Below are 16,557 nucleotides of genomic sequence, written 5' to 3'. Positions count from 1 at the left end.
TTTATTAGTATGATAATCAAGATATGTAATATCTAATTAATTTTATTATTCTAAATGCTACATTTTTTAGTCACAAACAGAAATTCGCTGAGTCATTTCCTGATTTTTTTTTGAAAAAAATCTTTTTACTATTACTATTTTTGAAAATTATGCACTTTTCCCCAAAATCCTCTGATTGAACCTGCTTTGCCATTCTTATTTAATTTGTTTATTTATTCATTTATTACATGTTCTGTTATTAATTATTAATTACCGGATGTTTTGTACATTTTAATTTGCCAATACTCTTGATAAAAAGACACAATTAATGACACAAAAAACAAACTAACATAAAAACCTGAAATACTGTTTTACGCATAAATTAACAACACTAATTAGTATTACAATAAATCATTTAAAGTTAGCCTTTCTACAAACTTTTACACTTTTTCTTCTTTCTACGTTTTACTTTTTCTTTTTCCGGTTGGTACGTGTCAACAGTCGTCCGATGGAAACAGATGCTTGACTGTCGCATAAACAGTTCCAGTGTACAGGCGTAGCTTACGGGAGAATTAATAATTTTGCCATTTTAACACGAGTTATAACTCTAGCGGTGTCGCAGTTTTAATTAGCTGTTAAAATACCGGATATAAATATAATAACAGAATTCAAATACATTTGAGGAAATAGTGTTAGCTGTCTACGCTCCGTTACGATTCACAGAAACATGGCGGCGTCCTTGAGCAGCACAGGGACCGTGAGGCTGCTGGTAAGTGAAAAAAAATAAACGTTTAATATTGGTATATTTATATGAATTAATATTAAAATAGCACAAATAATGTGGCCCGGTTAATTCAGCTCTGCAGTTTGAGAGCGTGTTTATTTAGGAGCGAACAGGTTAACTGACCGTTAGCTAACGTAGCTTCATGTCTGTCATGCTCAGTGGTGGAAGATGATCCTCTAGTAAAGGTACTAATAATGCCATACTGTGAAAATACTTGACTACAAGTTAAAGTCCTGCATTTAAAACCTTAGCTAAATAAAAGTATGTATCAGCAACGTACTCAAAGTAAAAGTACTTAACTTACAGTGCAATAAAATATTCCCTGCTGTCAGCTTACAGCAACATTAATGAGTGTGTTGCATTTTACAGCTGTAGATGTCTAAGGCTGTGCTCATTTTAACTCGTTCAAACATTCAACACGAACATATGGAGATTTGAGCTTTTCACTGTCCAGGAAGGGGATGAAAAACTGTAATCTACAAAGTTGCTACAGCTGTCGGACAAATATAGTGGAGTTAAAAGTACAATACTTGCCTCTGAGAAAGAGTAGAGTAGAAGTATAGAGTTGCATAAAATGGAAATACTAAAGTAATGTGCAAGAACTTCAAATTTGTTCTTAAGTAGATTTATGTTGTTGCATATGACCACTGGGCATAACCAAGGGTAGATGACCAGTAGGGCTAAACATCATTCCATAAGCTCAACTCTTACTCATTCATATTTTATCGTGTGAAAGCTTTCTTTTCTTAGGCTTTGAAATCTGAAGTTTTTTACTGTCATGGTGTTTCCTCTGTTTTCTCTGCAGAGCGCTTTAGCAAGGTCCAGCTTATTATGCAGCTCCCCTGGAAGCAGAGCACTCCATGTCACTGCAGTGTGCTGCAAGGTAAATGCTGACATCCAGACATTATCATAGTTAGACAGCATGCTGTTGTTACATGTTTGTCTAAGAGTCTAATGGAAACAATTCATCTACATCCACTAAAGGGCTATTGTGTCACTGACAGGCTCGGATCATTATTCTGAGTGTCTGACATTAAGTAAAGGATCCCTACAGAGATAGACCTTTTCGTTAAAGAGTGAGACCCTTTTTGTTGAACTAGAAACAGCCCCAAAATTGCAATCATCAAACCCCCCAAGCTCCACTTAAATAAACAGTAATTTTATGATTGTAAAACACTCTTTATTCAAAGTTGACAGAAACAAAATACAACTCACAAATGCCATCTAGGTTTGTCTTTCCAGTGTTCCAACAGTCACCAACTCTAGTTTGGTGCAAATAAACCCTTAATTCACAGTTAGATGTGAATATATGCTGCCTCTATACAGGCTGGTTGGTTTGACAATGGCAATTTCAGCCCCGTTTCTGGTTTGACAAATAGGATCTTACTCTTTAACAAAAAGGGTCTATCTCTGTAGGATCATTTCCATAATGTTGTCAGACACTTAGCATGACAATCTGAGCCTGCCAGTGACGAAAACAAGAATTTTTAGTGGTTGTCAATATCAAAGATAGAAGAGACAAAATCTACAATCCACAAAGCTGAAGCTAATATGAAACCTCTCCCAAAGTTACAATTGTTTTAGAATATTCTTGCATATTTGTGATTTGCACAGAGGTGGAGTTGAGCCCAAGTGAGCACCCTCTGTTGTTACTGACATTCAGTTCTCTTACTTTCTTTCTTTTTTGTTTTCCAGAACCGAGCAGGTCGTGCGCGAGTGGGTAAAGGAGACAGACCTGTGACCTATGAGGAAGCACTTCCACCTCATCAGATCGCCCATCGCAAAGGATGGCTGTCGCAGCACACCAGTGAGCATGACCATGCTTGTCAAAGAGCAGTTTAACAGCTTGGGTCTCATGGTTCAGTGATGTAGTGTCTCTCCAGCCTGACTATAACATGTAACACAATAGGACATGTGTAAAAGGATCACAGCTTGCATATATATCACAGTTTTTTCTGTTTTTTTTTGTTTCTTAAAATTTAGATTTGGATCCAGAGTTAAGGCAAGACACTTAAAGTTGAATTTAGTGCTGTATGTCTCAAGACAACTCTCCTTCCTGTCTCTGCCAGGTAACCTGAAAGGAGAGGAGGGCGCAGCTGAGCGGACCATAGAGGACGTGTTCATAAGGCGCTTCATGTTCGGGACCTTCCACAACTGCCTGGCCAACGAGATCGTGATCAAAAGGCGCGGCAACATGCTCATAGTGTGTGCTTTAGTGCTCCAGAAATTAGGACCACAGAAGATTTACTTCCTTGTAGGCTACTCAGAGACACTACTGTCGCACTTGTACAAATGCCCCGTCAAGTTAGAGATTCAGATGCTGCAGGATAAAGCTGTGTACAAGTACCTCTGATGCAACAAGGTGGTACTAATACTGTTCCTGCGAGAGTTACTGTACCAGCAGCTGGATTTTGCTCCAGTGCTGACTTTGCTCCTGTCTTATCAAATGTTTTCAGTCTCAGTGCTGTTGTTAAACACACTCTCAGAAATGAAGAAAATACAATCATGTGTGTGTCACTGAAACATTACACCTGACACTGTTAAACAAATATAGCAACTACAAGGTTGAATACATTGTATGTGTGTTTATACTGCTGCTTCAGCTCACCATGTTTCATCTGTAATTTGTTATTTTAGAAATGTCATGATATCATCCTTTATCATGGTGGATTGTAAGTGAGGTGAAAAGTTTGTGATTAATTAAAAAAAATTAACACATTGCTGCCAAAGCAGAGGGATGTTTTGTAAAGCAAGATTAAAAAATAAATCTCACAACCCTAATTTCAGTTTAGACCCATTTATTTATAAAACTATAACCCTAACCCTAACCCCACCAATTGACTAGAATACTAGCAAGTTAGCTTGTTTACCAGGTAGGCTGTGCTAACAAGTAAGCTTGTGAATAGGCTACAATATTAACAAGTTAGCTTGCAATAGGCTACAATATTAACAAGTAAGCTTGTGAATAGGCTACAATATTAACAAGTTACCTTGCTAATAGGCTACAATATTAAGTTAGCTTGCTAATAGGCTAAAATATTAACACGTTAGCTTGCTAATAGGCTACAATATTAACAAGTAAGCTTGCTAATATGCTACAATATTAACAAGTTACCTTGCTAATAGGCTACAATATTAAGTTAGTTTGCTAATAGGCTACAATATTAAGTTAGCTTGCTAATAGGCTAAAATATTAACAAGTAAGCTTGCTAATAGGCTTTGCCCCCCTTTCTTGCGGGGTGCCTCAAGGTTCAGTGCTTGGGCCTATCCTCTTTACGCTATACATGCTCCCTCTCAAAGATGTCATCAGCAATTTTGAGGGTATCTCATACCATATGTATGCAGATGACCTCCAGTTATATTTTTCTTTTAACCCTGATAGGACTGATGGAATTGACTCACTGTACGATTGTATGAATGTAATTAAGGACTGGATGGCTTCTAACTCCCTTCAGTTGAACACAGTTAAACTGAGATTTTAATTATTGCACCTCTTGCTCAGCATCTAAAGTGGCCAGCTGCTTAGGGTCCCTCAGTGCAAATGTGCGCCCCAAGTTGAGAAACCTTGGGGTCACATTTGATCAGGCCATGCTCTTCGATGACCACATCAAAACTGTCACTCGCTCCTGCTTTTTCCACCTCAAAAACATTTCCAAACTCAGATCCATGTTAACTTATTCCGAGCTAGAAATGATTATCCATGCTTTTATTTCCTCACGTCTAGATTACTGTAAGTCTCTTTTCACCTGTCTCAATAAAACTTCATTAGACCGCCTCCAACTAGTCCAGAACGCTGCCGCCAGGCTTCTGTCCAGATCTCATAAGTTCACTCACATCACTCCAGTCCTAGCATCCCTGCACTGGCTCCCTGTTAATTTCAGGATCCAGCACAGGATTCTAACCATCACTTACAGAGCCCTCCATGGTCAAGCACCTGCATACTTGACGGATCTGGTGTCCTTTCACTGTCCTGTCAGGTCACTGCGGTCCGCTGAAGGCCACCTACTTACTGTCCCTCACACAAGATTAAAGACGAAAGGTGATAGAGCCTTTAAGGCTGTTGCACCGAAATGGTGGAATGCACTACCTCATGAGCTGAGAGCGGCCTCTTCCGTGGACATTTTAAAAAAGCAGTTAAAAACACATCTGTTTAGGCATGCGTTCCATTAATTGTCCATTGTATCATCTCTGTATTTCGCTGCACTTTACTTTTTATTTGTTTTTGTGTATTTTGCATTGTTTCTGTTATTGTATTTTTTGTATTTTATCTTGTGAAGCACTTTGTGAGTCCTCTCTGTGAGAAGTGCTATATAAATAAAATTTACTTACTTACTAATAGGCTACAATATTAACAAGTTAGCTTGCTAATAGGCTAAAATATTAACAAGTTAGCTTGCTAATTGGCTACAATATTAATAATTTAGCTTGCTAATACGCTAGAATATTGAGTTAGCTTGCTAATAGGCTACAATATTGAGTTAGCTTGCTAATAGGCTTCAATATTAACAAGTTAGCTTGCTAATAGGCTAAAATATTAACAAGTTAGCTTGCTAATAGGCTACAATATTAACAAGTAAGCTTGCTAATTGGCTACAATATTAATAAGTTAGCTTGCTAATACACTAGAATATTGAGTTAGCTTGCTAATAGGCTACAATATTAACAAATAAGCTTGCTAATTGCCTACAATATTAATAAGTTATCTTGCTAATACACTAGAATATTGAGTTAGCTTGCTAATAGGCTACAATATTAACAAGTTAGCTTGCTAATAGGCTACAATATTAACAAGTAAGCTTGCTAATAGGCTACAATATTAACAAGTAATCTTGCTAAAATTAGCAATTTAGCTTGCTAATAGGCTAAAATATTAGCAAGTTAGCTTGCTAACTAGGTAGGCTATGCTAACAAGTAAACTTCACAGACAAAGAGTAAAGATAATAGCATTTTCAGTTGTAAATTCCTGCAATTAACGCATTTTTCCATGTTGATCCTGGATAGATTTGCCTAGGTTTATCCGATACCGTCATCATCATCATCATCATCATCACCACCACGCTGAGTCTGGATAATTTGTTAATGTTGACATCAACATAGCGGTGATGGTCCTGGATTAACTTCAACTAATCTATTTAGGGTTGACATGGCAATTATGTCCCTGGATCAAACAAATTATACAGGATAAAGATAGTTTTGAATACACTATGTGTCCTTCTCAAGTCTTTGCAACTGCAAAATGACATTATCTTTACTCTTAATGAACAATATTTCAGCCTATTAGCAAGCTTGCTCATTGCAGTAGCCTGCCTAGTTGGCAAGCTAGCTCGCTAATATTCTAGTCTATCGGCAGGTTTACTTGTAGCATAATCTCCCTAGTTAGCAAGCTAACTCACTAACCTTAGCATATAGGGTTTTTGTTCAGTGTTATAGAAGATTTTGTTTAATTGTAGGAATTTGAAACAGAAAAATGCTAACATAGCCAACCTAGTTAGCAAGCTAACTCGCTAACCCTGGCTCTATCCAGTTAAAAGCTGTAGATAAATTACACAGTTAGCCAACACTCATCAAATACTGGTAAAATCAGTCATAGACAGATAAAGTTATTATTAAGTCTATAGTTTGAATTGTTGAAAATTTGTTTTATTCTGTTTCCTCTCCTATTCAACAACAAATAAGCACAAAAATTAGCAGTATATTTTATGTTATAACATTTGTGTCAAACAGCTATAAAAAGAAACTATAAAAAAATATACACTTCACACCCATAATTTCAGTTTAAATGCATTTATTTATTATACTCAGTTATAAAAACACAACAGCACATATGTCATCATGAAATGAATGAATCATGCAGGTGAGTCCATGTTTCCAGGTGTGCCCTGTGTGCTGCTGTCTTCAGTGTGTGAACACACACTCTGCTGTGTTTCCTCCTCCGAGCTCCTCTTGATAGTCAGCTCTCTCTCAGCCTCCTGAACACATGGAGCTTTGGCTGCCTGGATGTGGAGCTTCCCGTCTGGAGCCAGGCAGCAGGTGACGGCTTCAGGGTTGGATCCTTGGGGCAGATCAATCTCCTGTCTGAACTCCTGGAGTCTGTAAGAGTAGGAGCCTTTCCCGTCCTCCTGCTTCTTCTCTGTCTTCCCGCTGACTCTCAGCTTCCTGCCCTCCTGTCTGACAGACAGCTCCTCTGGGGAAAAGCCTCGAACGTCCAGGGTCAGGCCGAAGTGCTCTCCCTCTTCCTCCAGCTGGCAGGAGAGTGGCTGCACGGCCATGTTGGCTTGGAAAGGCTCTGTCTGCTCCTGGATCTTGTGTTGAAGTTTGTCCATCAGCTCCAGCCAGCTGCGGAGCTCCTGTAGGTTTCTCTGCAGTAGATCCTGCTGGTGAAGCAGAGGTTTGACCTCTGACCTCAGAATGCGTACAGGCCAGTACATGTCCATGACTGGACTGAGGGCAGAGTGGAGTCCATGAGAGCACAGCATCCTCAGTGTGTGTTCAGTGTTGAGTCCTCTTGCTTAAGTGTGTGTTGCTTTCTGTCTCAGCAGTGGGACTGTCCCAGCTTTTATATTCTCACTGGAGGAGCTCCAGAGTCTTCAGGAACTTTCTTGTCTTTGCCACATGTCTCCACTGAGGGGAGCTGTTACTCAGGGTTGGTGATGTCACTGGATCATTCCTGTGTTTTCAGGAACTTTCCTGCATTTGCTGGACTTCAACACTAGATGTCACTAAAGCTCATGTCATCAGATTTAGGTCTTTTCTTTTGTCCAAACTGCATTTCTCATAAACACAGCTCCAATGGGATCTCACATTTCTAGATTTGGTTTTGTTTGATCTGTTTGTACAGGTATAAAACAAATAGTATTACTGCTGCTAGTAGGAATAGTGCTTCATACTGAGCTTGCAGTTTTTGGTTGAATTAAATTATAATTACATTTAGATTTTACCCACTTTTGCTTCATATATCCATTTCCTCATTAGCAGCTCAGTCATCTTCCTGCTATAGTTCTTAGATGGACTTATCTCCTTCTGCAACCACATTACTCTGAAGCCACTGTCTGCATATTAGCACCAAAATCAATGACACAGACCAGACAAGAACAGACTTTAATGTAATAAAGAGAATTGCTGAATAGTTCAGTGCATACTCAGTCACACTCAGTGTTTCATCTTTCTTCTCTTTTCGTTGGTGTTTTTCTGCAACAGCTTTAATTCTCCCTGGTGGAGAGTCGTCTCCTGGGGTTACATTTCCATGTCGTCTTCTTTATCTTCCAGTGGGGTAAATTAAGGCAGTTGTCATAGTTTCCTTTTTTTATGGCATGTTTTTTCAGGCCACAACAGATGCTAAATATATTCTTGTCATGATTTTCTTTTATTTCTGGTAAATAAAATGAACATATTAATGGTGACAAACCAAAATTGTACAGCCTCTTTATAGCCAAATTACCAAAAATATTTTGCAGTTATGGAAAATCACATCATCAAATGTTTTTACATCATGTTGCAACCAAAATAGAATTGAAATTAAAAATAAATACATAATGGGGCGTCGGTGGCTTAGTGGATAGAGCAGACGCCCCATGTACAAGGCTGTATGCTGCATGTCTCTCTCTCTCTCTCCCCCTTTCACACTTCACTATCCTATCAATTAAAGGCAAAATGCCCCAAAATATCTTTAAAAAAATAAAAATAAATAAATGATATAAAATAATGTAAAATAAAATAAAAAAAACATTTAAATTTAAATCAAATTAAATTAAATAAACACATTTATTTACCTTTATTTCACCAGGAAGCAGCCAATCAAAACACGTCAAATTTAATACATAAATCCACAATAAAACAACAACTATTCAACACAGCAGCCTCTCAAGAAAAACAAACACGTTCTATCACAACATTCTTTATGATGCCCTTAAATTCATCAATGGATATGCATGTCTAATTTTAGACCTTAAAAAAGGGTGTTCAATAAAAAAAATGCTTTAGTATTCACCTTCAAACAACATACAGTTTTGGTGAAATACCATCAGCAACAAATAGCATTACAGTTGGCTGTGTTCATCTCTAATAACACTCCCATCCCTTCCAATTTAAAGACAACATTTTTTAAAGCCGCTACAAGGAACTTTTAACTGGATATGCAAAAGTCTCTCGTTTCTGCTGATGTCTGTGCGTGACCTACAACAGCAAATGAGACCATCAGTGTGAAGATAAGCTATTTCTATATAGTGTATATCCATACCTTTAGGAAACAGTGTCCGGGTCCGCCCCAGGTCGCTTCCAGGACGAAACGATTTACGGCACTCAGACGGCACACTTCATCTTACCTAGCTGCTTACATTTATAGTGACCGTGGCTGACTGTTGGTGAGTCCAGTGCTTTCACAGAACTTTTACCCGATGATTGCTGCTATTTTAACTCCCCGTGGACGTCGGGTCGAGGAGGAGGAATAGCGACTATTTATAAGAGTCACTAAATGGAAGCAGCTAGGTAAGATGAAGTGTGCCGTCTGAGTGCCGTAAATCGTTTCGTCCTGGAAGTGACCTGGGGCGGACCCAGAGACAGTTTCCTAAAGGTATGGATATACACCATATAGAAATAGCTTATCTTCACACCGATGGTCTCATTTGCTGTTGTAGGTCACGCACAGACATCAGCAGAAACAAGAGACTTTTGCATATCCAGTTAAAAGTTCCTTGCAGCGGCTGTAATTAACTTATTGTTCCGAAATATCATAATTCCTCTAAACATTGTATCCTGCTTAGCTAAATAATAACCACTGTCAAAGTCATGCATCGCTCTAAATTATTACTGAAATTACAAAAATATAAGTTGCATTTTAAATATTGGGCAATGTGGATGTGAGACATTTTGAAACCTTATTTTAGTTGGAACATCAACAAAACATGAGAAAACAAGACAAAATAAATAAATGTATGTTCATCAGTGAACATGTCACACACCCACTCACCAGCCACTTTATTAGGTACACCTTGCTAGTTCCAGGTTGGACCCTTTTTGCCCTCAGAACTGTCTTAATCCTTGGTGTCATAGATTCAACAAGGTGCTGGAAACATTCCTCAGAGATTTTGGTCCATATTGACATGATGACATCACACACAAAGGTGCTCTATTGGACTGAGATCTGGTGACTGTGGAGGCCATTGGAGTACAGTGAACTCATTGTCATGTTCAAGAAACCAGTTCGAGATGATGTGAGCTTTGTGACATGATGCGCTATCCTGCTGGAAGTAGCCATCAGAAGATGGGTACACTGTGGTCATAAAGGGATGGACACGGTCAGCAACAATACTCAGGTAGGCTGTGGTGTTTAAACCATGCTCAGTTGGTACTAAGAAAATCTCCCCCACACCATTACACCACCAGCAGCAGCCTGAACCGTTGATACAAGGCAGGATGGATCCATGACGCCAAATTCTGACCCTACCATCTGAATGTGGCAGCAGAAATCCAGACTCATCAGACCAGGCAACGTTTTTCCAATCTTCTATTGTCCAGTTTTGGTGAGCCTGTGTGAACTGTAGCCTCAGTTTCCTGTTGTTAGCTGACAGGAGTGGCACCTGGTGTGGTCTTCTGCTGCTGTAGCCCATCTGCTTCAAGGTTGGACAAGGTGTTGTTGCTTCAGAGATGGTCTTCTGCAGACCTTGGTTGGAACCAGTGGTTATTTGACTTCCTGTTGCCTTTCTATCATCTTGAACCAGTCTGGCCATTCTCCTCTGACCTTTGGCATCAACAAGGCATTTTGGCTCACTGGATATTTTCTCTTTTTCAGACCATCCTCTGTAAACCCTAGAGATGGTTGTGGTGAAAATCCCAGTGTGTGACCATAAATCACCTTTCTTTCCTGTTCTTTTGCTCGGTTTGAACTTCAGCAGGTCATCTTGATCATGTCTACATGTCTAAATGCATTGAGCTGCTGCCACATGATTGGCTGACTAGGTATTTGTGTTAACAAACATTTGAACAGGTGTACCTAATAAAGCGTCTGATGAGTGTCTATCCAAAATATAATCATCAAGTATTATGAAACAATATGTAAGGTGCTAAATGTTCTTTATTAGGTAGTAAAATATAACTTTTAAGGGTAAATACATGTCTGTATTGACTGTAACAAATAGCATGTAGGGACCCTTACTGTGTCACGTCACTTAAATAAAAGCACCCTTTGAGGTAGATCAGTCTCCTCCTCAGTGTTACGTAACTCTTTGGGGGAAAGGTACATTGCATGTGACTTTTGTAGGGTAATGTCTACTTGCAGTCACAGTGTGTAGGTTTTCCAAATGAGTGTGGTGGCAGCATTCATCCAGCACTTAATGAATCCCATTTGGCAGGCAAATGAGCCTCAGCATTGACCTGGCAGATTCTGGAGCTGCTTCCATAGTGTCAGCATCTCCTTGGGACTCCGCCTGTGAACAAGCAGGACTGATTTGTAAGCGCAGGGATTGCCCCTGTCTGTCTCCGGGAGATCGAACGTTAAAAAACCCGGGTGATGGCGTGGAGAGAGCCCGAGTCTGTGCATGCACATGCCCAGGTACACATCGTCTATTGGGAAGAGGCGCACCCTCTTGGACACCTCTTTCAGTCGTAATGCAAGTGAGCCAGAATACACCACCCCACCTCCACCAGCATACGGTGGGTACGCACCTTTGTAGAAACGTTCTGGTATGTAGTATTTAGTGGATGGCTCCCGGTTTGGCATTGCGTTATTGATTACATCCCCAACGAACAAATCCATGTCGGTTTCATTGGTATACGCTTTCCACAGCATGTGCTCATCCCATTGCTTGTGCAGGTAATCCAGAAGGGCACCTGTTCGGACAAAGACATCATCGTCCCCTTTGAAGACGAAGATGGCGGTGGGGCAGTACTGCTGGAGCCAGTGCCAGAACAAAAGGTCCTTTAGGGTCAAGTTAAAAAAAGAGTCTCTGAAATCCCACTGTAAGATATCCCCATACTTCTGGTTCTCGAGCTCCAGGAGGTTTTTGAGGTCTGGGTGAGGACCAGTGCTTGAGTCCTGCCTTCCAAGCAGAAACACAGTGCGTACTAATCGGCCTTTCTTATTTGACTCCCCCCTCACCAGACCACTGCGTCCCCATGTTTCACGGATGGCCTGCCTGTTTTCAAAGTTCCCCACTTGAGATTTGATGGCCATGAGGAGCATGGGAGAATCCAGAACCATGCTGCTGTTATTCCTCCTACACATACCAGGTTGGTTGATAAGCAGAGGATACTCCCTGCAGTGCATCGACAATATAAACGCCCTCATTTGTTCTGGGAAGCTGTTTAAATCCTGCACACGAGGGACTGAACCCTTGTGTGACACGCAGTCAGAGAGGCACTCATCTTCCATTTCTGTTAAAACCTTCGCTTTTGGCTTCCTTGGGATCCCAGTCATGTTTCCTCGCAGTATCGGGTTGTGCTGACGGTCCCACGTGTGCTGCAGCCGGTTCCACAGTGCACTGTCCTCCAGACGGAGGTTCCAGAAGGGGCCAAGTGGGTGAGAGGCCATTGCGGAGGAGTTTGCAGAAATCCCAGTGGCGATATAGTGGATGGTTATTTTCGGAGGGCTGTAGGAGATGGTGACGAATATGGACACCATGATGTAGATCAGAAGGTGGCCGGTCATCATGCAAGGCAGCAGGCACATGCACAGAAGTCTCCCGTTGCATTTGCAGCATCTGCCCATCGCCGGTAGCGTACAAATCAGACACACACCTGCACACATGAAAATGAGACTTTAGCAGTCACGCACTAAAGTTGACATAACACATGCTCATTGTTTCAGATATTTACAGGTACGTAACCTTCCCTAATTACCATGAAAGGAAGCACCTCTGTTATTTATCCTCCTGAGACCTGAACTTTTGTTTGGTATGCATTTTTAATTTCTCCTCACTATTTGGGATCAGTAGGACGTGATTAGTATAAAAACCTAAACACTGTTAATGATAATAAAGTCCCAATGTCCTCAAACGAGACGACAATAAAGTCTTAATGACTTCAAACGAGTACTTGCTACTCGTTTGAATTAACAGCTTGTTCCTGTTGCTAACATTGGTCAAATTTGTTGACATATAAAACTACAAACATTATCAATCATAAATAAACAAGTTTCAACCATTAGATGTGATCAGGTTTTGGACCTTGTCCACTTTTGTGTCGGGATCGGCTGCAGACAGACTTGGCAAAAATGGCTGCCATCTTGTTTTTACATGGATTAGTGTATTGTGCCCTTACTACCACTAGATGGCACAAAAAGTGTCCATGAACGAGGACAACAGGTCTGAGTTAAGTAGAATGAAGTATAAGGTCAAGTAAACCCAAAATGTAGTCTGAGTGGGCAGAAGTTCGCTGCATAGATCAGCCTCTCATTGGGCGGAATGAGCCACCTGCTGAAGTCCCGCCCTACCACCTCCGGTTGCAGTTTTCAACACGTCCTTTACTAACTTTTGCAGTGTTTGATCTTGCGGGGATGTAGCCATTTTTCTGCCGTGGTTCGCGTCCTGTAGGTGATATTTTTGTGGGTGTGTTACACCAAAACCTGTTTCCCCCCAGCAAAAGTTTTGCTAGCGCACCGTTGCTGTGGCACCGCCCAGAACGATTGTGATTGGTTGAAAGAAATACAAGCAGCTGGGGCGTTTTTTTTCTCCAATCTAAAAGTGAGAGTCGGCCCAGCCAGACCTTTCTTTTCTTGAGAAAGGTCTGGTGAGCGAGGCTACCCAAAATGCGACGTCCATTGATGAGGACACAGGGTCTCAGGAGGATATAATGCACTTTTGTGTTTAGATTAAAAATGATTTGGGGGGTTGCTATTTCAGAAGAGTCATGGACAAAAGCCCAACTACTGGTGCATTCTTTGTCTAGTTTGTGCTAGACATGGACTTTTGCAATTTAAAATATTGCATAGACTTACTCTGTAATATGTACCCAAGTATTAGTCCAGTGTGCAACCACTGTGGGCAATCACCAGACCCACTAGCCAAATATTTTTCAGTCACTGTCAGACGTCCTGGGTTGCCCTCTGGATCCTGATCCACTGACCTCACTTTTTGGTATTAAGGTTCTGATCTTGTGTGAACCAGCTCCCCAAATAATACAATGTTATTTGTAAACGTACTAGCACATGGACTGATATTATTAAATTGGAAGCAAACACAGGCCCCTGCCCAATTCTTTCCAAATTCTACCAGATCTGGCAACCCTTTATAGACCACTTTTGTTTTGTTGTTAATTTTATTTTATTCTTAAAAAAATTTAAAAAAAAAAAATCTATAACTATTTATCTATTCATTTACTTTTTTATTGCTTTAAATAAAACCATAAATAGAACGATATGTTGTATTCGTAAATATTATATTTTGCAAACTTGTGTCTTTTTCTATACAAATCACCTTTTTGATTTTTTAACTTGTTGAATATTTTTTATATATTTTTGTACCAGATATTCTGTTTTCACATTTACACTACTGCCTGGTTTATCTAACTTTGAAAACGGCAATAAAAAGCAACAAATATAGTTGTTACCCTGCTTTTTATAGCCATCCTTTGGAAATGGACAGAAATAGAATATTATTTATATTATTTTATACATGGGTGTATGTCTTTATTTTTATTTTTTTCATAATTTTCTTTTATGTATTGGTTTTATTTACTTATTTATTTTTGCACGTTTTCTTTCTCTCACTTACTATACATTGATCGGCACTGACAAAGGACGTGTTAACACTGCATTTCAAAATTAAAAAGAAAGTTAAAAAATTACAACAGAGAAAACATTAAAACCAACACAGATTTAAATGATGCTTTGGGTGCACCTGAGAGATTTTTACAACCAACACTGTAGGCAGCCCTTTGGAGTTTCTGTCTCCTTGGTGATGGTCCAGTGAGGGTAATTATCTCTTCTTGTCTACACAGTCAAAGCATCATCCTGTGCCTACCTGCTGAAAGCCTCTGTAGACTGGTGTGGAACATGTATATGCAATATAATGGATTAACTCCCTCTTTCTTTAGCTCTTAAAAGTTGAGTAAACACTGATGCATTATTCTTAAATTAGCTTTAATGGTGTGTTTGATTAAGGCTTACCTGTTTGCCTCTTTTCTTTTTAGCAACAGCACCATTAAATTTACAGATGACCTAACCCCAAATCCAAAATATCGACTCCTGCAAGCCTAAAGTCTCCAACATAAACGTGTCATAATTAATGGATAGTGATGGCAATATACTTACAACTCTAATGACAGACAAAGCATAAATGTACTTACAAGTGTGTGCACTGCCTTCCTTGTTAAAGCGGACTGAGATCACAGTGATTTGAGGTGTCCACTTTCTGTTGTAGTGTTTCATCCGGCTTGGTTATAGGCTGGTCGTAACGTGGCGGGTCTGTAGCGCATCATTTACATCCATAACGCTGACGGATAAACCCAAACATCCTCTCAACCTAAAGGCGTCCTCTCACCGCAGCACCGCCGCATCTGAGCAACAGGTCCCAGGTGGCTGCGCGCAGAGCATGCGCCACTGTGGCTCCTTAACGCCGCGGTGTAAGATGAGGAAAATACACACAGGGTTAATGTAGGCCTATTTGTGCTGCTGGCACGGACTGATTTGAGATCGGGAAGCAGCCTCGCCAGGCAATAATTTCTGCACACAGATAGACTTTGATTTGCATGCAGGTGCTGCAGGAGCTGCAGTCTGTGTATTTGCATGTGGCCAAATGATCTATGAGAAGATAACCCGACCGCAGCCTGCTGGACATCAATCGTCATGATAATGGCTCAACATTTCACTACTTATACAAACACGAAAAAGTACTTAGTGAACCAGGTAATCCACACTCTGCATTTAGAAAGCAGTCAGTGTTCTTGTATAGCCTACATTTGCCTGCAGGTTTGAATGAAGGAATATAAGAAGGGGAATAAATTAATGACATCACTGACCTGGTATAATAGAGTTTAGGAACTGTTCGTTATTTATGAAAGGGGGTGGGGCGTGGGATGCAAAACAGGTGAGGCATGTCAAATAATTTTGAAGCACTGGGGGGGGGGGACTTGAGTTTTTTATTTTGGTTCAGAGGAGTGACTTTAAATGGTTTCCTTTTATATTTATTTCTAACCTTTGAACATTGGTATTTTTGATTATCATGAGGTCATTTCTTGGAATAGGCCTATCTTTACTGCTTCATATCCTTAAAATCTGTACAACCTAAGCTAAAGGGTTAAGTGAGTCAATGAATAGAAAAATAAAAAACAAAACATAATAATTAAGTAGTGAAATTGTGTCATTAAATATAAATCTGACTTATTTTTTCATCGGATGTTACAAAATATAAACACACTGATCCAAAAGATTTCTAAATGTAAAAGCACAAAAATATATATTTTTAACACTCCATAACTTATTTGAACTATGTACATTCTTTAGTTTTGGAATTATGCTCATTTTTTTAAGCAGAGAACAAAAGCATTGTGATGGATTCATCCCCTGGTGCCACATGTAACGTCGCACAGTGACATTATAGACAGAATCCTTAGAATGAATGCTCTAGCTGTTATAGTTTTAGTTTTGATTGATATATATATATATGATTATGCAAACAATGATCTCCTGTGGTGATTATGGGGAAATTCCAGCTATTCACAGCAAAATACTACGTCTGTACTGCACCTGAGGTAAGGTAACATAAGGTCATGGTATGATGATGGGGAAGACAAATGTCTTAGCTTTCTTCTGCAAAACAAATGAATGCTCTATATATTATGATTTTATTTTAGACAGATATATA

General features: G+C 39.7%; 3 protein-coding genes across 3 annotated transcripts; 1 reads left to right on the top strand and 2 right to left on the bottom strand.

The window, feature by feature from the left end:
* Positions 1-556: 556 nt before the first annotated feature.
* mrps24 (mitochondrial ribosomal protein S24) lies at positions 557-3,544 on the top strand. The gene is made up of 4 exons (XM_033646510.2): positions 557-748; positions 1,569-1,646; positions 2,459-2,570; positions 2,833-3,544. The coding sequence occupies exons 1-4, from the start codon at positions 707-709 to the stop codon at positions 3,114-3,116; spliced, it is 516 nt and encodes a 171-aa protein (XP_033502401.1). The 5' UTR covers positions 557-706; the 3' UTR covers positions 3,117-3,544.
* A 2,990-nt stretch (positions 3,545-6,534) lies between these two features.
* Positions 6,535-7,307, bottom strand: LOC117270051 (heat shock protein 30-like). The gene has a single exon (XM_033647476.2). It carries the CDS (start codon positions 7,237-7,239, stop codon positions 6,610-6,612), a length of 630 nt encoding a protein of 209 aa, XP_033503367.1. The 5' UTR covers positions 7,240-7,307; the 3' UTR covers positions 6,535-6,609.
* Positions 7,308-9,401: 2,094 nt separating this feature from the next.
* LOC117270134 (N-acetyllactosaminide beta-1,3-N-acetylglucosaminyltransferase 2) lies at positions 9,402-15,242 on the bottom strand. Its single transcript, XM_033647618.2, has 2 exons — positions 15,041-15,242; positions 9,402-12,493 (listed from the first exon to the last, which is right to left on the bottom strand). The coding sequence occupies exons 1-2, from the start codon at positions 15,120-15,122 to the stop codon at positions 11,121-11,123; spliced, it is 1,455 nt and encodes a 484-aa protein (XP_033503509.2). The 5' UTR covers positions 15,123-15,242; the 3' UTR covers positions 9,402-11,120.
* Positions 15,243-16,557: the final 1,315 nt, after the last annotated feature.

The sequence above is a fragment of the Epinephelus lanceolatus genome, chromosome 19 (genome assembly GCF_041903045.1).
Source record: "Epinephelus lanceolatus isolate andai-2023 chromosome 19, ASM4190304v1, whole genome shotgun sequence".
NCBI lineage: Eukaryota > Metazoa > Chordata > Actinopteri > Perciformes > Serranidae > Epinephelus > Epinephelus lanceolatus.
Note: the sequence above shows the minus strand (reverse complement) of the source record. Positions and strands in the feature narration are given on the sequence as shown.

What these genes read in the sequence shown, in the direction of transcription:
- LOC117270134 (XM_033647618.2), bottom strand. Translation starts at nt 15,122, where the DNA reads ATGAAACACTACAACAGAAAGTGGACACCTCAAATCACTGTGATCTCA. An exon ending in GGAAGGCAGTGCACACACTT is followed by an intron (nt 12,494 to 15,040) that starts GTAAGTACATTT and finishes TCATGTGTGCAG; the next exon opens with GTGTGTGTCTGATTTGTACG.
- LOC117270051 (XM_033647476.2), bottom strand. Translation starts at nt 7,239, where the DNA reads ATGCTGTGCTCTCATGGACTCCACTCTGCCCTCAGTCCAGTCATGGAC.
- mrps24 (XM_033646510.2), top strand. Translation starts at nt 707, where the DNA reads ATGGCGGCGTCCTTGAGCAGCACAGGGACCGTGAGGCTGCTG. An exon ending in TCACTGCAGTGTGCTGCAAG is followed by an intron (nt 1,647 to 2,458) that starts GTAAATGCTGAC and finishes TTTGTTTTCCAG; the next exon opens with AACCGAGCAGGTCGTGCGCG. An exon ending in ATGGCTGTCGCAGCACACCA is followed by an intron (nt 2,571 to 2,832) that starts GTGAGCATGACC and finishes TGTCTCTGCCAG; the next exon opens with GTAACCTGAAAGGAGAGGAG.